Genomic DNA, 23,038 nt, shown 5'->3' on the forward strand with positions numbered 1-23,038 from the left:
CTAATCCTCTAACACCCATAAATATTACCTTCATCCTCTTCCTCTTCTTCTTCCTCTTCATCTGGGGTCTCTGCAGCCAATGAGCGAGTCTCCACCTGTTTCTGCAGCTCTTGCAGTTTACTCTCATATACCTTTGAGAAGGTGACATGATCGTATCAGCATAACAAACACTTACTGAACCTTAGAGATAAAGCTTCAAAAGGAGAGTTAAACTGCAGCTTTAGCAACTGTGTGCCATTTGGCTAGTTCATAATTAAACTTAAACCTAAATTACTTATTTAATGACTTAGGTTAACTAAACAGCACTAATTTTGCACACAGAAATAGACCATGGAATGAAGATAATGTTGCTATGCAGCTTCCAGGGTTGCTAGGGCATTGTGATGTGGTTCAAGAAAAAAAAAAAAAAAAGTCCCATGTCGCCAGATATGCTTCAAATCCATTCCTACATAAGTCTATGTGATTGCATAGCACAAAAGGTGCAGGATGAGTTACATGCTGAAGTTTAATGCTTTAGATTTTAGATTCGAACAAACCAATAACAATAATGTGATTGGAATAGTGAAAACTTAAAAGCACTTTTAGTTTTTAATGCTCTGCCATTGGGGAACACATTTCAGATAACATGCAAGACATGAAACCTTCCTGCACCCCGCCAGCAATTTTGAAAATTAAAAAAACAAAAACAAAGTTCTCTATTGCCGCTGAAGCTGTAGAAAAAAAAATTCCATGGTGCCAAGCTATCTAGACATTTCTCTACTGAAACGCATCCTGACATTTATAATACATTTAAATAGTAATAAAAAGATTTCAGGTAGAAAGGGAGGTATTCCATATGCGGTTTCACTAAAAATGTGGTTATGTAACATTTTCCTGACATTTAAACCGAACTTGGTTGTCCCACATAGTTTTATAACAAATTCAATGTCAAAACAGCTGTAAATCTACTTGCACTAGATAGATAATATAACTGCTCTGGATTTTAAGTTAAACTCATTTTACATTTACCTTCAGACTTATATCAAAACACTGACTAATAGCTGATTGCAGCCATACCTCCTAAAAGCTGTAATATCATAAAATTATGATAAATCTACTACATTTAATATTTTTTTTATATATCTTAAAATGTGACCCCAGACCACAAAACCAGTCATAAGGGGTTATTTTTTGAAACTGAGATTCATACATCGTCTTACCATTAATGTATGGTTTGTTAGGATAGGACAATATTTGGCCGAGATACAACTATTTGAAAATCTGGAATATCTGATGGTGCAAAAAAAAAAAAAAAAAAATTTCAAAATATGGAGAAAATCACCTTTAAAATCGTTCAAATGAAGTTCTTAGCAATGCATATTACTAATCAAAAATAACGTTTTTTTAATATATATATATTTAGGGTAGGAAATGTACAAAATATCTTCATGGAACACAATCTTTACTTAATATCCTAATGATTTTTGGCATAAAAGAAAAATCAATCATTTTGACCCAGACAATGTATTTTTGGCTATTGCTACAAATACACCCGTACTAGTTTTGACTGATTTTGTGGTCCAGAGTCACAAATGTGATTGCTAATAAACGTGTTTGTATATATAAAGACATTTGGCTCAGTGTCAACAGTCAGTACATTTCAAACTTGTCCACTTTATTTCAGTCAATGTTTGAAATGGATATATTCAGCACAGTTCAATGTAATAGCAATATTAGTAAACCATCAACACATCTTTGAGCATTGAAGATCATGTGTTGCACAAAAACGCCCCCCCCAAAATAACACATTATAATACAGGGCCTTTTGGAGGCACTTGATATCCCCATTGCATATAGAGTAAAACACTGAACAGACAAGTGACATACCTATAAAAAGGGTAAAAATACATTGTCCGTTTGACTTTACACATTTCCTTAGCTCCTCTTGTGGTAGTTAAGAGTAGCTGGCAGCACCATGCATTAATGTTAGCATAACATTCTTTAATGAAGCAGGGAAATGGCATGTGATAGCAGTTCAAAAGAAAGATTATCGAGAACTGAGTTATATTTGAATTTCAGTGCAGCACTGAAAGGTGAAATGTGTAATTTCTACTGCACTAACCTTTAAACTAGAGTCCTGCTTCTTTATTTAGCCAGTTTCTTAATGGGAATCAACTGTTTTATGCAAATATGCATTGCTATACCAAAACCCAGGGGTTTCAATAGAAACAAGGCAGTATTTATGGCAACAAAAGCATTCAAGTTCTTCATTCACATGAAGCAATGCATGGACTTTTGACCTAGTTGGCTAACACTTGGCTCTGGCCAGAGTTGATGACATGAAGAGGATTTCAGAACATGTGCTTTGGTAATACGCAGCTGGTAATGGGTCACACTTGGGCATTGAGGCACACCAGTGCATACTTACATCAAGGCTTAAGCAGGGAAATCACAGTGGCTTAAGTGTAAAGACAACTACATTAACCCTACGTGAACATAATTAGTTAAAAACAGTGGTAAATTTAATCAAGTGCTCAGTGGCATTACATATACGTACAGGCTGTGAATTCACGTGAGACTAAACGAGAAAATAAAAATGCAAGTGCAGCATATACCTCTCCAGCAAACTTAATTTGGCTTTTAAGAGTTTTCCTTCTCTAAAAACATGCTTGAACTTTCAAAACAAGTCATGGGAACAGCCCTGTTTGAGGTCCCTCCTATGAGACTTCTCTGTTGCTTTCTGCGGGCTCACTTGCCACACAGCGGACCCCCGAAAATAAATGCGATTCTAATCATGTTAAGATTGAGGAGAACAGCAGAGTGTTCTAGAACACTGACTCCATCCCGTGGGAACAGGCTGTCCCCCCATTGAGGACCAGACAGTTTAGAAGAACAATAGATGCAAAGCACGCTCTGAAGCCGTTCTTTTACAGCGTTTCCCAAAAAACATTGCCTCTTTGGATATGGATGCTTAGTGCATAGTGGTTTGTACTTAGAATAAGGCAGAGAGGCAGTTATTTTGATGAAAAAGAAGCTGTTCTTTTCTAATTTAGGGGTGGTGTCTTTATCTTTCACATAAAATCAGTCTGTTTTCTTCATATATTGCTATTATTTAGTTTAGGTGCCAAGTACAAGAAGATAAATGCAATGTTAATGACACATTAATTAGTCAATAAGGCACTTAAAAACTTTAAAAGCACTCCTTCATAATCCTTTCCTCATCTACATAAGGCAGCGAGAGAAAGGCCTTTGCTGCCACCTTTCATATTCAAACTACGTAAAGTGGAATACCAACCCAAGGACCCAAAATGTCATGAAATAAAACAATTTGCATAAAATGTAACAGTAAAAATGTCATTTGCATTTAGTTTAGAAACATTCAAGAGGATAAAAGGTTGGCTATTAACCTTCCAGCATTTGCTAAACATATCACCCATGCATCTTGAATGCACAAATATGACTGAATTGTAAATTCAAAAACTTAAAATTCAAGTAACGTTTCAAGGTTCTCACTGGACAGTATGAAATGTTGCAGTATAGTGGTTATGTGTTCAACTTGTAGATCGATTCAGACCGTCAAGACAAGCAGCAAAACAAAAGTAAACTGAGGCAAATCAGTGTAAAGTACTTTTCAATTCCATAATGGCATAGTAAATAAAAAAAAAGTAAAGTTAATACTAGTCAATAACTAAAGGGTGTCACTCTCAAAACTCATAGTTCCTAATACTTGGGATTAGGGCTGTGCAATAAATCGCATGCGATTGTCATGCGTATCTCATCAGTAAAGCCGGTTCTGTGATTAGTAGTAAATCTCCAACACTGAGCCGTAGATCACTGAAAAGCTACGCAATATCGCGTTCAAAATCGCGGATGAATCGCATTCGATTTTGAACGCGATATTGCGTAGCTTTTCAGTGATCTACGGCTCAGTGTTTTAAATACCCGCGATCTCTGAACGCACGTGATGGAGATTTACTACTAATCACAGAACCGGCTTTACTGATGAGATACGCATGACAAATCGCATGCGATTTATTGCACAGCCCTACTTGGGATGCTTGTTTTGTTAATCCAGGTTCAAGAACACTGTTCTGAGACCTTGTTGTGGCTTGGACACCTTAAATTATTATTTCAATTGCAGAACAAAAATGTACAGATAATTTACTCACCCCCTTGTCAACCAAGATGTTTTCTTTATATAGTGGACTTCTATGGTGCCCAGGAGTTTGAACTTGCAAAATGCAGTTTAAATGCAGCTTCAAATGGCTTTAAATCCCAGCCAAGGCAGAAGGGTCTAATCTAGCGAAACGATTGCTTATTTTCTAAAGAAAATACGATTTATATACTTTTTAAACCTCAAATGCTCGTCTTGTCTAGCTCTGCGATGCACATTCGTATTCTGTGCACTCCTGTTCAAGACAGTCAGGGTATGTTAAAAAACTCCCATCTCATTTTCTCCTCCAACTTCAAAATCATCTTACATCGCTGTAGAAAGACCGACCCAGTGTTTACAAAGTGAACGTGCAAAGAAGGTCAAACACCCTTTATAAAATTAAAAAAAAAAAAAGGTAAAACAGCAATGTAGGACAATTTTGAAGTTGGAGGAGAAAATTAGATGGTAGTTTGTCGACATACCCTAGCTGTCTTGAACTGGAGTGCACAGATTATGCATGTGCATCGCAGAGCTAGACAAGACGAGCATTTGTGGTTAAAAAGTGTATAAACTGTCATTTTATTTTTTAGAAAATAAGCAATCGTTTCATTAGATAAGACCCTTCTTCCTCAGCTGGGATCATTTAGAGCCCTTTGAAGCTGCATTTAAACTGCATTTTGGAAGTTCAAACTCGCGGGCACCATATAAGTCCACTATATGAAGAACATTCCTGAAATGTTTTCCTCAAAAAACACAATTTCTTTACGACTTAAGAAAGAAAGACATGAACATCTTGGATAACAAGGGGCTGAGTAAATTATCTGGAAAATGTGTGTTCTGGAAGTGAACTAATCCTTTAACCAGCATACTTATTGCTAGACTTATAACCCATATGCATAACTAACATGGATGGGGTTGATGCAAGGTGCTCATGTGGTATTTTCCATGGCAAAAAGAACATTCAATTGCTTAAAACAAGTGCCACAAAACAGTTTGACTTGATGGGGACAAGCTGTCCAATGCTTTGATGAGTCTGTGATGTGTGATTTGTAGCGTCAACTAGTTCTGTACACGAACCTATGCCCTGCTCCCAAAGTCACACTGTGGTTTCTCGACTGCCCTTCAAATTGGGGGCAGACAATTGCCTACGCATACGGGGTGGCGTGTAAAAATTGTTGTGGTGGCTCGGCTGCTGATTGGGTGGGTACTGCTGGTAGTTGTTGCTGGCATGCATATTGTAATGACAGAACTGTGGATGCTGTTGTTGTGGATAATGATGCTGGTTTTGGTTGTAGCGTGGCTGGTAAAAGGCCTGTTGAGGGTGAGGGGGCTTCCTGTTCCCAGAGTTGAGGGACTCTGTAGAGTCCGAGGCACGCTGGCTGCTGTTGAAGGAGTTACTACGGCCTCGTTCATGGAGTTTGTGGCTTTGATTATGTCTATGACTTAAGCCCTGTTCCAAATCCTTGCTTCTACGTTGACCCATGGGACTGGGAAGAGTAGGGTACGTGTGGATGACGGGCGCCGGTTGTTCTCTAGGCTCTGTGGTCTCCACTTTGTCATCTTCCTCTTCCTGGACCGCTTCTTTGGGAACTTTCAACTCGATCACCTGTTCATCTGTGATGATGATATGAGTGCCAGGCGTCCAGGAGTTGCGATGTTTGGGGTTGCTCTTGAAGGGGAAGCGCAGCTTGCGGTCTTCAGGTGGGATGAAGCGGTGAGGTCCGTTCTGCCTCCGGAGCTGCTTGGAAATCTCTTGTTGCTGGAGGTTCTTGAGGCGTACCTGCTCTTGTCGCATCCAGTGCATTCGTCCACGGTGAAATGAAGAATCATCGTCTATCATTTTAGACACCTGCTCATCTGACGGTTTGCCGTTGGGTTTCTCCTCAGGAGCTTTACCCTCACTGGAACTCCGGGCTCTCATTGGTGCACTGCGAGCATTTTTCTCCTGGGACTCATTGGAGATCAATGGAATTACTTGCTCCATCTTCACCATCTTATTCCGGAGAGCTCTTATCTCTTCATCCTTCATGTTGTTTTGCTTTTTTACCTCTTGCAGGATGTCCTCCAGTTTGTCAATGTGCACCTTTAGGTCATCCATGTCTGTTATACCTCGGCCGTTGGTTATGACATCTTCGATTCGCTCGTCTCCGACCCCTACAGTGTCCCAGACGTCACGAGCCACCGCTCTCCAAGAATCCCGTTCATTTGGGTCTTTCTTGTTGTAGGTGGCACAAAGCTCTTTGAGTTTTACTATGGCCAGAGCCTCAATCTCTTGACGGGTGTGACGGAAATCGTTCAGAGCCACCTCGTAGCAAATTTCTTTGACTGCCTGAATCTTCAAATCAGAGATTGTCACCCATTTGGAGTCTTTTGTGAGGCGACGACGCTGAGGGATCTGGTACATTTTGACTGGCTCCCGTCTTTTACCGCTGCTGGGTAAGCCACACTTTTTGACAATGGTTTGGAGCTTGCTGGGAGGAAGTTTCTCCCGAAGTGAAGTGATGAGTCTCCAGCTCTCCTCGCACGACCTCTTATCAGAGTCGTCGCCACTATCAGAGTCTCCGTCCTTGAGAGAACAAAACAGGAAACAAACCAAAGAGTGCGAAAAACAAAATGGGAAAAATTAAAATGGGATATCGAAATCAAAAGGAATGTCTGCTGTAAAGAATGGACAGTGGTGTGATATGCAAAATGGGAACGGCTAAATGAGATGATGCTTTGCTATATGAGATTATAATGAATGCAGAAGCACTGCTACTGGTTTGTTTACGACGAACGTCAAGTTTCCATTTATAAGTATATATTTCTTAAATATTTGTTTTTGACTATCCACATAGATACATTATATTACTCATGTGAAACTTTCTAGAGATTTTCTAAATCCTAGAGAAAACAATACAACCTTTAAGTCACAGAAAATGTTACAAATTTATTCATTAAGCAGAGAAAAAAAAAGTCAACCTATTTGACAATTTCTAATATTTTGTGGACTGCAAGTTGACTATAGATATGAAAATATGTGACTCTGGACCACAAAACCAGCCATAGGGGTAATTTTTTGAAATTGAGATTTATACATCATCTTAAAGCGTAATAAATTTTGTTCACTTCGTTTGGATAGGACAATATTTAGCCCGAGACACAACTATAAGAAAATCTGGTATCTGAGGGTGCAAAAACAAAAAATCAAAATGTGGAGTAAAAGCCTTTAAAGTTGTCCAAATGAAGTTCTCAGCAATGCATATTACTAATCAAAAAATAAGTTTTGATATATTTATAGCAGGAAATTTACAAAATATCTTAATGGAACATGATTTTTACTTATCATCCTAATAATTTCTGGCATAAAAGAAAAATCAATCATTTTGACCTATACAATGTATTTTTGGCTATTGCTACTTAAGGTTTTGTGGTCCAAGGTCACATATGTAATTGCAGATGCATTTGATAATACTGAAGCTTGCTTTTATTTTTTAGATTTAGATAGTGTGTAGATACAAATTCAAATCACTGTTATTCCCAAGTTGCATATCACTATAAAAAGTAAATGCAAGGCATGACTTTCATGATTATGAGAAAAATGTCAACAAAAAGGGGATAGATGTTGCTTGATTTTCTGTTTTTGTTGTTGCGCTGGCTTCTTTCTTTTTTTGTCAAGTTTAAATTCATGACATCCTCTTCAATTAGTGCTCTTGAAAGTTGCACCCCAAACATGCTTCAGTGGCATGCAGCAAAGCCTGAGGAGTTTTGCTTCATTCCCTCATATGAAGTCCTTGATAGAGAAGATTTGGTTTTAGAAGTTTTTCTAGCTCTAGCAGTGGGTTAGACTATTGCGTGTTTATTACAGGTCAGTACAGAGAAGAAAAAAGAGAAAGGACAGGCTCGGAGGAGGTTAAAAGCATCGATTTCATCCACTACAGTTAAGAGGTTAGTTGAGAGAAAATGCAGTTTCTCATTTTTCAGGTCAGGTAAAACAAGGACAATACAAAAATCACAGTCAAATAACAAAGGAGACAGCTGGCGACCGTGTAATCGCGGTTGTGTAATCAGTGCAGTGTATGATATCTGTGTATGAGATTATGTGAATGAGACCATCGGAGCATTGGAGAGCTTGTCATCACTGATTAAGACCCCCAGCATGGAGAGCTGTGTTATAGCATGCCCTCTGTGCCTGGCCAGACACAGATGTGCAGAACTCAAGGCTACAGACGTCAATGAGAAACCACATTGTCACTAGCCTTCATCAACTACAGCAGAAATCTTGGGTTATGGCAACAATGCATTGGAAATATCAGCAATTGCATTGAGAAAACCAACAAACTCAGAGGAAACAAAATCTATTTGGGTAAATCAAACGCTGACTCAAGCTTCACCAGCTTAACACTGCTCAGCAACAAATACTAAATCAGGTACTAAGTACCCTGTAAATTAATCTGTTAAACATGCTACAGAAAACAAACCATGCAAAAGCAGCATACAGAATAAACCAAAGAAAAGATCTCCAATTTAATTTAAAGACCCCATGAAAAATGGTGACAGGGATAGTTTGAAGTCAACTCTACTATATAAAGGACCCCCAAATATGATGATTTCTGTAAAAGTTAATAAATTTTAACAAATACTTGCAAAGGCTGATTTATACTATGTGAAAAAAATATTAAAATTAAGCTTTATGAAGTGAAAATTATGTTTTGTAAATAAAAATCATCACTTTTGACCAATTTAAAGCATCCTTGCTAAATAAAAGTATTCATTTCTATAATTTCTCTCCCCCTATAAAATGTACTGACTCCAAGCTTTTAAATGGTACAGTGTTTAATGTTACAAAAGCATTTTATTTCAGATAAATGGTGATCTTTGGATCTTTCTATTAATCAAAGAATTCTGAAAAGAAATGTACTCAACTGTTTTAAATATTGATAATAATAATAATAATAATAATAATACAAAAAATGTTTACTGAACAGCAAATCAGCATATATTTACAACAAACAAATATTTGCAAAGGCCGATTTATACTGTGTGAATATCAAAATATTAAAATTAAGCTTTATCAAGTGAAAATTATGTTTTTAAAATTTAAAAATTGGCTTAAACTGGTTTAAAAAACATAATCAGATATTTTTGTCTACTCACAAAATGTGACACTGGACCACAAAACCATTATGGTCAAATAATGAATAAATAAGCTTTCCATTGATGTATGGTTTGTTAGGATAGAACAATATTTGGCCGAGATACAAATATTTGAAAATCTGGAGTCTGAGGGTGCAAAAAATCTAAATATTGAGAAAATTGCCTTTAAAGTTGTCCAAATGAAGTTCTTAGCTATGCATATTACTAATCACAAATTAAGTTTTTATATATTTACGGTAGGAAATTTACAAAATATCTTCATGGAACATGATCTTTAATTAATATCCTAATGATTTTTGGCATAAATGAAAAATCGACACACACAAAGTGTTGTTGGCTATTGCTGCAAATCTACCCGTGCTACTTATGACTGGTTTTGTGGTCCAAGGTCACAAATATTACATGAAAATATAACCTTAAAGTGTGACATTTCATTTAATTAAATTGAAAACTCAAGTAAAAAATATAAATAAGTTAAATGACAGTTCTAAAACATTCAAGTATCAAATTTATTTTCATTCAAAAAAAAAAAAAAACAACACTCCCATTTGACTTTCATGGAGTCTTTAACTAGTACATGGCAAACCAATGCCTTACACAACAATGAATATTATAAAAACACTGATTACTTAATTAAAAGCCAAATTCGTATTTTTCTGCTAATGCTGTTTTGCAAAGTTACATCTCAAATCTATGAGAGAGAAGTGAAAATTGGAATAAGAAGTTCTCGCTAATTCTTGCTGTATCAAACTGAATATGTAAATCAGTCCATATCAGAAATGGGCCATCTGCTATCTCAATCCAGACAGAGTGGATTCAGTTACCATGCAAAGAGGTTCAGCCATGCACTGGGAGAAGTGTTTCTCTCTCACACACATACAGACACACAAAAGTCTCGAGTTGTCAGAGCTAAGAGTGCAGAATTAGTGCTGGTTGGACTTCAGCAGAGCAAAGTAGAAAACTAGGGGCCTGTTTTACTCGGTTCATCAAATGGCACATCTCTCCCCTCAGTCTAATTTGGAAGGTCAATTAAGGTCTAATTGAAATGAAAGAACAGGTCCTTTGATAAACAATAGAAAAAAAAACAAGAATTACCAAAGAGATTCAGCCTTACCAGTCTCTGTTGCTCAAGCAACTGGTCCGCTTCTTCCTTCTCTTTTTTGTACAGGATCTCCATTTCTGTAAGCCTAATACAGTACGAGACCACTGCATCAAAAAGCTGTTCTTTCTTATGCGTACTGTATTTCCTTTCCGCAACATAATCCTAAAAAACCCTCTTACAATAATCCAATTCATATGTGCTCACATTCCATAGCAAGAGCTTAAACTTCACAAAATGTAGATTTTGTCTTCTGTAGCTGCCGGGTGGCCCCCGGCTTTGGTTGGCTATCCAACCCTAAACTATGTATTAGCTGGAATCCACACTTCCCTTGAAAGAATTTGAGTTTGAATACAAGTTAAGCTCTATCGACAGCACATGTATATATAGGCATTATGTCAATTACCACAGAAAATCACTGATTCATCCGTAAATAAAAAAGTAATTACATTTTACAGTAAGGCGTTTACTAAGACAATAAATGTTCAAATGCAGTTTCCATATCCATGTACACTACCAGTCCAAAGTTTTTGAACAGTAAGATTTTTAAACAAGTCTCTTCTGCTCACCAAGCCTGCATTTATTTGATCCAAAGTACAGCAAAACCAGTACTATTATTTTACTATTTGAAATAACTGTTTTCTATTTGAATATAAAATGTTATTTATTTCTGCGATTTCAATGCTGAACTTTAGCATGATTACTCCAGTCACATGATCCTTCAGAAATCATTCTAAAATTCTGATTTATTGCTCAAATATTGTTATTACATTGAAAACAGCTGAGTAGATTTTTTTTCAGGTTTCTTTGATGCATTTATCTGAAATAGAATAGAAATATCACTTTTGATCAATTTAAAGCATCTTTGCTAAATAAAAGTATTAATTTCTATAATTTCTTTACCCCCAAAAAATACTGATTTCAAGCTTTTGAGTGGTATAGCGTTTAAAGTTACAAAAACTTTTTTATTTCAGATACAAAAAATACAAAAAAGACTGAAGCCTGGAGTAATAATGCAGACCACAGAATAAATTACATTTTAAAATATTTAAAACAGAAAGCAGTTATTTTAAACAGTAAAAATATTTTACAATATTACCATTTTTGCTGTATTTTGGATCAAATAAATGCAGGCTTGGTGAGCAGAAAATAATTCTTTAAAAAAAAAAACATTAAAAAACTTACTGTTCAAAAACTTTTGACTGGTAGTGTATGTAACCAGAAACTAGTGTTTACATTTACTATTATTTGCTAAACTGATGTATTTTCATTGCAAGTCCCTGAGGGATGAGTCAAAATGATATACTTCTACTAAATCTGAAGTTGTAATTGAATAAAATTTCATGATTATTAGGGCTTTCGTACCTCTTCTCCATCTCTTGCTTCATGTCAATACCCTGTTTCTCCAGTAGTTCTCTTTGGGCGAAGGTCCAGTCCACTGGCTCTACGGGGGTCTCCGCTGATGGGGTCTTCTCACGCTCAGCGCGAGCCTGCTCAGGGTGGTTAAACCGGAACACGTGGTTCTTTCCCATGATAATACGGTTACCTGAGGAATGAACATATGTATGCATTGGAACAATATAATGGCCTATAACATGAATTTTGCACATGTACAGTCATGGCCAAAAGTTTTGAGAATTACATAAATATTGGAAATTGGAAAAGTTGCTGCTTAAGTTTTTATAATAGCAATTTGCATATACTTCAGAATGTTATGAAGAGTGATCAGATGAATTGCATAGTCCTCCTTTGCCATGAAAATTAACTTAATCCCAAAAAAAAAACTTTCCACTGCATTTCATTGCTGTCATTAAAGGACCTGCTGAGATCATTTCAGTAATCGTCTTGTTAACTGAGAGAATGTTGACGAGCACAAGGCTGGAGATCATTATGTCAGGCTAGAATGGCAGACTTGACATGTTAAAAGGAGGGTGATGCTTGAAATCATTGTTCTTCCATTGTTAACCATGGTGACCTGCAAAGAAACGCGTGCAGCCATCATTGCATTGCATAAAAATGGCTTCACAGGCAAGGATATTGTGGCTACTAAGATTGCACCTAAATCAACAATTTATACGATCATCAAGAACTTCAAGGAAAGAGGTTCAATTCTTGTTAAGAAGGCTTCAGGGCATCCAGAAAGTCCAGCAAGCGCCAGGATCGTCTCCTAAAGAGGATTCAGCTGCAGGATCAGAGTGCCACCAGTGCAGAGCTTGCTCAGGAATGGCAGCAGGCAGGTGTGAGCGCATCTGCACGCACAGTGAGGCCAAGACTTTTGGAAGATGGCCTGGTGTCAAGAAGGGTAGCAAAGAAGCCACTTCTCTCAAAAAAAAAAACATCAGGGACAGATTGACCTTCTGCAAAAAGTATGGCGAATGGACTGCTGAGGACTGGGGCAAAGTCATATTCTCAGATGAAGCCTCTTTCCGATTGTTTGGGGCATCTGGAAAAAGGCTTGTCCGGAGAAGAAAAGGTGAGGGCTACCATCAGTCCTGTGTCATGCCAACAGTAAAGCATCCTGAGACCATTCATGTGTGGGGTTGCTTCTCATCCAAGGGAGTGGGCTCACTCACAATTTTGCCCAAAAACACAGCCATGAATAAAGAATGGTACCAAAACACCCTCCAACAGCAACTTCTTCCAACAATCCAACAACAGTTTGGTGAAGAACAATGCATTTTCCAGCACGATGGAGCACCGTGCCATAAGGCAAAAGTGATAACTAAGTGGCTCGGGGACCAAAACGTTGAAATTTTGGGTCCATGGCTTGGAAACTCCCCAGATCTTAATCCTATTGAGAACTTGTGGTCAATCCTCAAGAGGCGGGTGGACAAACAAAAACCCACTAATTCTGACAAACTCCAAGAAGTGATTATGAATGAATGGGTTGCTATTAGGATTTGGCCCAGAAGTTGATTGAGAGCATGCCCAGTTGAATTGCAGAGGTCCTGAAAAAGAAGGGCCAACACTGCAAATACTGACTCTTTGCATAAATGTCATGTAATTGTCGATAAAAGCCTTTGAAACGTATAAAGTGCTTGTAATTATATTTCAGTACATCACAGCAGTGTTGTTTTTGTTAACCATCTTAGATTTAGTCTTAGTCTTTTGGACTAAAATGCTTATTAGTTTTAGTCACATTTTAGTCACTTCTATATGTGATCGTTTTAGTCGACGAAAAGTCATAAAGGTTTTAGTCTAGTTTTAGTCAAAAAAAGGGTGAAAAGTAGTCTTTTAACAAATTAATGTAGGTCAGTATTAGTAGTGTCACTTATAAGTTGTGAAAATAGCAGATCTATAGTTCAACACAATGTGAGCTTCCGGATCGACTATTTTCACCAATAATTACAATAATGAAGGAATGGTTTTAGACATAAGACATATATTTGAAATAATGTGCAAACTGCCACCATCATGGTTAATCGTCTGTCTGTCTGAGTGACAACAATGTGACATGTTGAGCACGTTGTGCGCTGCACGCCAGGTGGTGGGCGTAACCAAACAAGGATAGAATGCTAAAACGGCTTGCCATAGCCTACTAGTATGGCAAAGAGTATTTAACGCTAAAACGGCTTGCCATAGCGGCAGATACTTCTTAGGTTTTAATTGGCATGCACAATAAGCAGAAATGTCGTGCATTTTAAACGTCTGACGGACCACCCACTAACATTTTCGTCTATTCTCGTCTCGTCAACGAAAACTCACACACGTCTCGTCATGTTTTAGTCATCAACAAGCCGTTTTTATCTCGTCATCGTCTCGTTATCGTCATGAAAAAAAGTTGCGTCAACGAAATGATTTCGTCATCGTCATCGTTGACGAAAACAACACTGCAGCAAACTTTGTGAAAACTAATATTTGTGTCATTCTCAAAACTTTTGGCCACGACTGTATTATCCAAGGCAAGGCTTCTGGTCCCTGCCACTTTCAGTTTTAGCTGTACAAAGTATTATGCTGCTTGATGTTGCAATTAACATTTGTTATCACATTAATGCATTATCATAATCTGCAGTGCAAATAGTTCTATTGTTTAATGCATTCTAGTTATTTACCTACAGAGGCTAACAAGGAACATTTCACAGGAAATAGCTTACATTTTCTTTGAAAAATAAAGTGAATACCTAAATGACAACCACATTAAAGCAGAACTAAAATGTGCAGGCAGCTGTCAGTGAGTCACCTGAGCGCAGTTGGACAGCAGAAGTCACACGTTTTCCATTCACATATGTTTCAGATCCCTCACATGGCTCCAACGTGACAATCACTGTAGAGACAGAAGACAATTCACTACCTCCGGCAGCAAAGCCTAATATCAGATTTTCGAGTAAAAGTGTAAAGAATAAAGACATAATCTTTAACAGAAATGTTCATTCATTTGCAGTTTGCTGATTACGTCTGATTTAAAAGCGTTAAACTGCTGACAGATGAACTGAACACAGTTTGATCTAAAGATGTAAGTGAGCTCTAACCATCTCCATTGGCATTCCTCTCGCTGCGGAAGATACAGTGCTCCTCTTTGATGTGCGCTCCGCTCAGAACGATATCCTGTCTTCTTTCTGCATCTGCTTGGCCCACCCTGTCAAAACAAAGACATTTATTTTAATTAACGCAGGGATACTCTGACATCCACGTTACAGAACCGTAACCAAGCATAATGCAACAAGTTTACAGTGACAAGCTATTTATTTCACAGCAAACATAAACTGATGTAACACAATTATAGCCAATTAAAACATGTATTATGTTTAATGAACATTATGAGGGGCAGGATTTTGAAACACATATTATATATTTGAAATGTTTTTATAGAAGTCAATTCTGCTTACCAAGTCTGGATTTATTTGATCCAAAGTACAGCAAAAAAAAAAAGTAAAATTTTGAAATATTGATACTATTTAAAATAACTGTTTTCTATTTTATTATATTTTAAAATGTAATTTATTCCTGTGATTTCAAAGCTGAACCTTTAGCATTACTCCAGTCACATGATCCTTCAGAAATCTTTCTAATATTTCTATTTGCTGCTCAAAATACATTTATTATGAGCAGAATTTCTTCAGGTTTCTTTGATAAATAGAAAGTTCAGAAAAAAACTGCATTTATCTTTTGTAACATTATAAATGTCTTTATCATCACTCTTGATCAATTTAAAGCATGCTTGCTAAATAAAAGTATTAATTTATCTTTTTTTCCTGAAAACTGCAACCTGTTTTAAATATTTAATATAATAATAATAAAAATTGTTTCTTAAAAAGAAATTCTGCATATTAGAATGATTTCTGAATGATCATGTGAAACAGAAGACTGGAGTAATTACGCTGAAAATTTATCTTTGATCACAGGAATAAATTATATTTTAAAATATTTTCAAATTGAATTTTTTTAAAGAATAAAAATATTTCAAAATTGGACTGTTTTTACTGTACTTCCGATCAAATAAATGCAGGCTTGGTGAGCAGAAGAGACTTCTTTAAAAAAACATTAAAAATCGTACTGTTCAGAAACTGCATGGCCTGCCCATAATAAAAAGTCTATTTTAATTTGAGAAGTAAAAAATCCTAACATCAAAGCAGCAAACAACATCATGTCCTTTGTAGGACCATTGACTGGTTGGATAGGTAGCAATCATAAGATGTCTCAGTCCAACATACAAACAGCTAAGAAACTTCTGACAGCTCTGGAAGTGATTTTATACCTTGTTATTCCATCTTTGATATAATAAAGCAGACATTCTGACATCAAAGGATCCTCATTCAGGTTCACCAGGTGAGGAGTCTGCAGGGAAACAGGGTCAATGAAAATGTTAGACAAGTCAGAAAAAAGTGACTAATGTCACTACAGCTGCAGTTACATGCACAGGCCAATTAAAAGTGAAATAATAATGTTAAAGAGCTAGTTCACTCAAAAATGTAAATTCTGTCATTAATTACTCCAAATCCATAAGACCTCTGTTCATTTTTGGAACACAAATTAAGATATTTTGGATGAAATCTGAGAGCTTTCTGACCCTGCATAGACAGCATGTGTGGTACTGTTGTGAGCGTGCATTAAAAGACTAACATGGAAGAGAAGAAATTATTTAATAAAAGTCAATATTTTGGTTTTCTTTGCACACAAAAAGTATTCTTGTAGCTTTATTAAATTAAGGCTGAACTACTGATGTGTCATTGACTATTTAACAATGTCCTTAGAATGTGCCTATGCAGCAACATCTGCTATATCTTAATTTGCGTTCCAAAAATGAAGTCTTACGGGTTTGGAACAACATGAGGGTGAGTAATTAATGACAGAATTTTTATTTTTGGGTGAACCATCCATTTAAATGCCATTTCAGTGATTTATAATGACTCACAGAAAGCCATAAAACATGGCATCTTTAAAGGCTGATAACGCACTACATAAGCCTCTATCAACTAAATAACTAGAAACTACTGCACGTCATAATCTACAACTATACCACCAACCTTTTTGGGTGAAAACACCCCATTAAAGTCAGTATAGACTTCACAGGGCCTTTCAACGTAAAGCTATTTGATAGTCAAAATGACAGAGATGAAAAAAAGGAGAAGAACTGAATGAAAGCATGAATAACTAGGCAAATAAAAACAATTAAGACTAGGAGGGGAAGCCTTGTTTTAGAGGCAGGCTAACTGTGTTGATGTGTTTCAGGCTGGAACACTAAACAGACATAATGCAATTATGGTAAATGTACTTTCTGGCACGCAAGGACCTTGTTTTGCAAGCAAAAACATCAGTCCCTGATAGTTTTTTTAACATTACAAGTTCTGTTGTAAAAGGTGTCTGTACATATATACATATAACATCCAGTCAGTTGTTAAATCAATAACAGCTCTGATGGATTTAACTAATTTTAAAAGTCAAAAACTTTGCACTATTTATTAAAAGAACTGATTGATTAGACTCATGAGAGTCCTTATTTTTGAATAAAAATTGGTCACGTTGCATGCCGATGTAGGAAACACTGTAGCACACCGATAGTGATGCACATTAATCTGTACGTATTAGAAAACTAGTATTTTCCCCAGCTAAAAAATGTTTTAAGTCAGTTATTTCTATCTTTTGCTGTAGTGTGTTGGTAGGAAATATCAGTTTACATTTTCCAAACATTCATTTTAAATCATTTTGAAGAAACAGAAGAAACTGAGACAGACTAAATCCAGAAGAACTGTAGATTGATGTGGGAAAATATTAACTATTCAGTAATACACAACTACGACTTGCTACATGAGAGAAAACATTTTGAATTCTCCAAACCTGATTAGAAGAATAAACACTAAAGTCTTCAATAGATAGTGACGTTGGTCTATCGGGACCAAACTAATAGGATTCCATTGCAAGAGGCGAGCAAAACAAGATAAAAGAAAGAAAGGAATGGAAGAAGAATGATGGATGATGAAATATGATGAAAGAAAGGCCCAGACATCAGAAGGAGGTTACTGGTGCAGACAGGAATGGTGATTAATGATAATGAGGAGATTACCTTTTTAGGAGAGAAGACACCCAGGGTTCCCCCATCCTCCCGTATGGCCACTCCCATCTCTGCCAGCAGCGCCTCTCTAAGGGGAGGGAAGGAAAACATCAGGCCCATGCCGAATGCCCATGGTGAATGACACTACATTCAACACTTTTTATGAGCAGTTAGCACTAGAGACATCTGGAAAATATTTCTTGAATATCTGAATGTATTAAGGTCAGTGCGGTATGTGCGATTTGACAGCCGCTTAAGTCTGGTACAGACTGGCACCAGCTGAGAATGCGGGCACATAGCAGACACTCCTCACGGGCATGATGGGTATGGGCACAGAGACAATAGGAAGGGAGCCAGATGGCACCTAAGCCCTTACTGACCTCTCCATACGGATGGCCTCAGTCTTCCTCAGCTTCTCCTCCCAGGTCTCATTCAGCTCGGCTATGATCTTCTCTGACTCCTGCAGGACGGCACACAAAGAGGGTCAGCAGATTATCAAAGGATAATTTAAAAATGTATGCTGTGAGGTATAAAACAAGGCCTGGAATGGCTAAATATATAGATATAGACTATATATAATCTACACTAGTATTCAAACGTTTGAAATAATTAAGATTTGTTAATGTTTTTGCAAAAAGTCTCCATATGCTCACCAAGGTTCATTTATTTGATCAAAACTAGAGTAATACAAACAATTAACACTGTGAAATATTACAAATTGAAAGAACTGTTTTTGGTGTTCATGTATTTTAAAAAGAAAACTTATTCATCTGATGAATGATTTTTTTAGCAGACAGTCTTCAGTGTCACATGATCCTTCAGGAATCATTCTAATATGCTGATATGATGTTTAAGACAAATGTCCAGATTGCATTCCCACACACTTGTTATTGTGACTTGCCTGACCTGTGCATAATACTAAGAGGCTTATTCTGCTCTCAGTGTTGCAACACAAAACATAGCAGATATAGAAAGATGTGGGAAGGCCATAAATTTCAGGTTCCTATGGCTAAAAGTGCAAAACCAGGCTATAAGTCAGTATGCAATGGGATAACTGCCTGACGTGGGGTCAAGAGCAGTAAACAGTTAAATACGGGAAGCCCAACATTCATTTTCCTCTATTGTGTCTGGCCCTTATTGTCCTTGGCCAGGAGGAAGACCAGAACCATCTGGCCTAAGGGACAGGAAGCTCCCCCTAGATCCTTCCTAAAGGGTTAACACCCCTGCCATCTGTTCATGTAGAAAGTAACACTGTGGCTTCTTTAAACCTGAGAGATTATCCTTCGGACAAACCCAGATACGTAACTAGAGGACTAAGAAACTGGATTATCGTTATATTAGATCTGTGCATACATATACTCTACTGGTCAAAGGTTTGTAATGGTTAAATGGAACACAAATAAAGGTATTTTTTTTATTAAATCTGACAGCTTTCTGACCCTGCATAGACAGCAACGCAACTACCATGTTGAAGGCCCAGAAAGGTAGTAAGGACATCGATAAAATAGTCAATGTGACATCAGTGGTTCAACCGTAAATGTTATCAAGGAAAGACTGACAGGAAAGAGAAGAAATTGTTAGTTAGTCATTATTTTAGTTTTTTGTGCACAAAAAGTACAGTTGAAGTCAAAAGTTTACATACGCCTTGCAGAATCTGCAAAATGTTAATTATTTTACTAAAATAAGAGGGATCATACAAAATGCATGTTATTTTTTAATTTAGTACTGACCTGAATAAGATTTCACATGAAAGATGTTTACATATAGTCCCACAAGGGAAAATAATAGTTGAATTTATAAAAATGACCCTGTTCAAAAGTTTACATGCACTGTGTTGTTACCTTAATGATCCACAGTTGTTTCATTTGTTTAGTGATAGTTGTTCATGAGTCCCTTGTTTGTCCTGAACAGTTAAACTGCCTGCTGTTCTTCAGAAAAACCTTTCGGGTCCCACAAATTCTTCGTTTTATTCAGATTTTTTGTGTAATTTAACCCTTTACAACAATGATTTTGAAATCCATCTTTTCACAATTTTGCCTAAAATATATATAAAATATATATTTTGCCTAAATATATATTTTTTCATTTAGTACTGCTCTTCAGAAGCTACAGAAGATACATGTTCCCCAGAAGACAATGCTCTTAATGCATGTTTTTACCTTCTGAAGCATCAGTGAGCAATTGAACTTTCTGTATTAGTTGCATATGAGTCCCTCAGTTGTCCTCTGTGTAAAAAGATGGATCTCAAAATCATACAGCATCATACAGAAAAACCAAAGAATTTGTGGACCTGAAGGATTTTTCTAAAGAACACAGCTGTGGATCATTCAGGTAACAACACAGTATTAAGAATCAATGTATGTAAACTTTTGAACGGGGTATTTTTTTATAAAGTCAACTAGTACTTTTTCTTGTGGACTATATATAAAAGTCTTTTATGTGAAATATCTTATTCAGGTCAGTCCTAAATAAAAAAAATAACATGCATTTTGTATGATCCCTCATGATTTGGTAAAATAATGAACATTTTGCAGATTCTACAAGGTGCATGTACACTTTTGACTTCAACTGTATTTTCGTAGCTATGGTTGAACCACTGATGTCACATGGACTATTTTATTGAAATGCTTACTTCCTTTCTGGGCCTTGAACGTGTCAGTTGCGTTACTGTACATGCAGGGTCAAAAAGCTTTTGGATTTTATCAAAAATATCGTAATTTGTGCTTCAAAGCTGGGCTTACGCTTTGGACAACACAAGGGTGAGTAATTAATGACAATTTTCATTTATGGGTGAAATATCCATTAAGATTTTTAAAAATGTTTTTAAAGAAAGTCTTATTCTTACAAAGGCTCCATTTTCCATCTATTTTAATGTATTTTAAAATAAAATGTATCCATGTAATGACAAAGCTACATTTTCAGCATTTCTTTAGCTTTAAGTGTCACATCATCTTTTAAAAATCACTAATATTTTACAATAAATAAATGCAGCCTTGGTGAGCATAAAATGGGTTGTACGCAGGGCAATCTCTGACGACATGTTGTGACTGGTTTGCATGTGAATCAGACAGGACAGACTATGATCTGATTAGCTTATTGATTGAGGTCAAGGATGCTCTCACATTTTTTATACCTTCATATTTTAGACTGATACAAAAGAACAGGTCTATTTCTGTCTGATTTCCTGCCGAACTGCGTCGGAGGTTGACGTCACTGGTGCGAGCCACTTGCCGTAACCATGGAAACTAATGCCTGGAAGCTCTAGCCACGTATACTTTTTCTGTCTCTTTTTTCTCCTTTACTATCTCACACATTTACAGGGAGTCTCAGTGAATAGCATCAAACCGCTGGTGGGTGGGAAAGATGGACTTCAGGGTTTTTTTCCATATAAATATAAAAAATGTTTAAGTACTTATTTTTTTTATTAACATTTAGCTTTTTAAAACTGGTATCAACTATTGAGATTTTGTTGTTATGGCAATGTCATAATGGTCATAGGTGTTTAAAGACAGCTGATATGTCAGATATCATTCTTCTGTTAGAACGAAAGCATAACAGCGCAGATGAAGTCCTTGAAATACCTCTCAGGTTACCATGGTGATCCAGAGTCGAGTATACATATGTATGAGAACATGCAAATGATTATGAGTAGAACATTTTGAATGTAAAAGGTCAGCAGGTGCCTGAAGCACCGCAGTTATCTTATTTCGCATTGTTAGCTAATTCGTTTTGATTAATTGAAGAGGAAGCCTCTGTGACGCCAGGAAATGCTTATTCACTCAAGCCCTTGACTCGTCTTTTGTTTGGAAAATGCTTGTTTGTGTACCTTCAGCCTCTCGATGGCCTCTTCTCCGCCCGGCGTGGACATGATGCGCTCCTGGATGCTCGAGACGGACTGCAGCCCTGCCTGGCTGCACAGAGAGCCTGAGGACGGAGAGGCTGTCAGGCAGCCCATAGGTGCTGTGGAGAAATGGCCAGGCCGTTGGTTCTCTGAGGCAAGCAAGTATCTATGCTTATTGTTCTGTATATCTTTCAGGTCTGAGCCACAGAGGAGAGACAGACGACGCAAGAAGGAAGAAGCGAGAAGTGGTGGAGACAGAAACGTGAGAGAGGACAGGACACAGGAAGAAAGGAAGAAAAAGGATAAAGAGGAGGAAAGACCAATGTAAGACACACAGTTCACATCAAAGGATTACAACAAACACTCGCCAGTCAGACAGTCAGATACAGTTTTCACCTCAGGTCGTTCTACAGAAACGCATTTCCATCCCCAGTGCTTTAAAAATCCTATTCATATTCAACTGTTCAGTCTGTCATACTTAAAACAAGCTATAAGATGTGTTTCAGGGAATGTATCTTCAATTTAGCTGTATTTTGTCTTGTCCCAATGATAATTCTTTAAACGTAAACCTCACTAAATGTAGCAAATGAAAAACAAATGTAACAAGACAAGTACACTTAAATTCAACATTTATCATTCATTTTTGTCTTGTTGAATATTATATTTTATTTGAAAATGCATCAGATTATGGAAATAAACTGTGATGCAGTTTCATATGTGACTCTGGACCACAAAACCAGTTATACGGGTCAATTTCTTGAAATTGATATTTATGCATCATCTGAAAGCTGAATAAATAAGCTTTCTATTGATGTTTGGTAGCCTATTGTTAGGATAGGACAATATTTGGCTGAAATACAACTATTTGAAAATCTGGAAACTGAGGGTGCAAAAAAATGTACAAAATATCTTCATGCAACATGATCTTTACTTAACATCCTGATGATTTTTGGATAATTTTGGAGGATTTTCATATTGTTGGCTATTGCTACAAATATACCTTAGCTACTTATAACTGGTTTTGTGGCCCAGGGTCACATTTTGATTTTTAATTAAAGATACATTCTCAGAAATTAAGTTTTACTATGTACAATTTTGCTTAAGTAAATGTGTCTTGTTTTAAGGATATTGATTTTAACTACAGTATATAGTATTTTCAATTTTGTCATTTTTAAAACCCTGTATATAACATTTTAATGTGGATAATATTTTTGTATGATTTGTTTAATTAAATTATAAAACTGCTACAGAAATTTTAAAATAATATTTTTACTTGAAAATCTATATCCATCTCTCGATTCAGATTTTCTTCTATCTTTTTTGTCTTGATTAATATTATAT

The 23,038-nt window shown here is 36.6% G+C and overlaps 1 protein-coding gene across 6 annotated transcripts in view; it reads right to left on the reverse strand.

The window, feature by feature from the left end:
- The window catches only part of kif1b (kinesin family member 1B), a 101,847-nt gene that overhangs the window by 32,165 nt on the left and 46,644 nt on the right, over window positions 1–23,038 (reverse strand). For 5 of the 6 annotated variants that reach the window (XM_073823208.1, XM_073823212.1, XM_073823209.1 and 2 more), the window contains 9 exons: window positions 21,683–21,816; window positions 18,237–18,316; window positions 17,869–17,944; window positions 16,063–16,142; window positions 14,837–14,943; window positions 14,548–14,631; window positions 11,733–11,913; window positions 10,383–10,455; window positions 29–131 (listed from right to left, as the gene is read on the reverse strand). In XM_073823208.1, coding sequence (XP_073679309.1) covers window positions 29–131; window positions 10,383–10,455; window positions 11,733–11,913; window positions 14,548–14,631; window positions 14,837–14,943; window positions 16,063–16,142; window positions 17,869–17,944; window positions 18,237–18,316; window positions 21,683–21,816 — 918 coding nt within the window. Of the gene's footprint in view, window positions 1–28; window positions 132–1,622; window positions 6,699–10,382; window positions 10,456–11,732; window positions 11,914–14,547; window positions 14,632–14,836; window positions 14,944–16,062; window positions 16,143–17,868; window positions 17,945–18,236; window positions 18,317–21,682; window positions 21,817–23,038 lie in introns of those variants that run through there. The other variant, XM_073823210.1, reaches the window with a different exon arrangement.

Source organism: Garra rufa, chromosome 18 (assembly GCF_049309525.1).
Source record: "Garra rufa chromosome 18, GarRuf1.0, whole genome shotgun sequence".
NCBI lineage: Eukaryota > Metazoa > Chordata > Actinopteri > Cypriniformes > Cyprinidae > Garra > Garra rufa.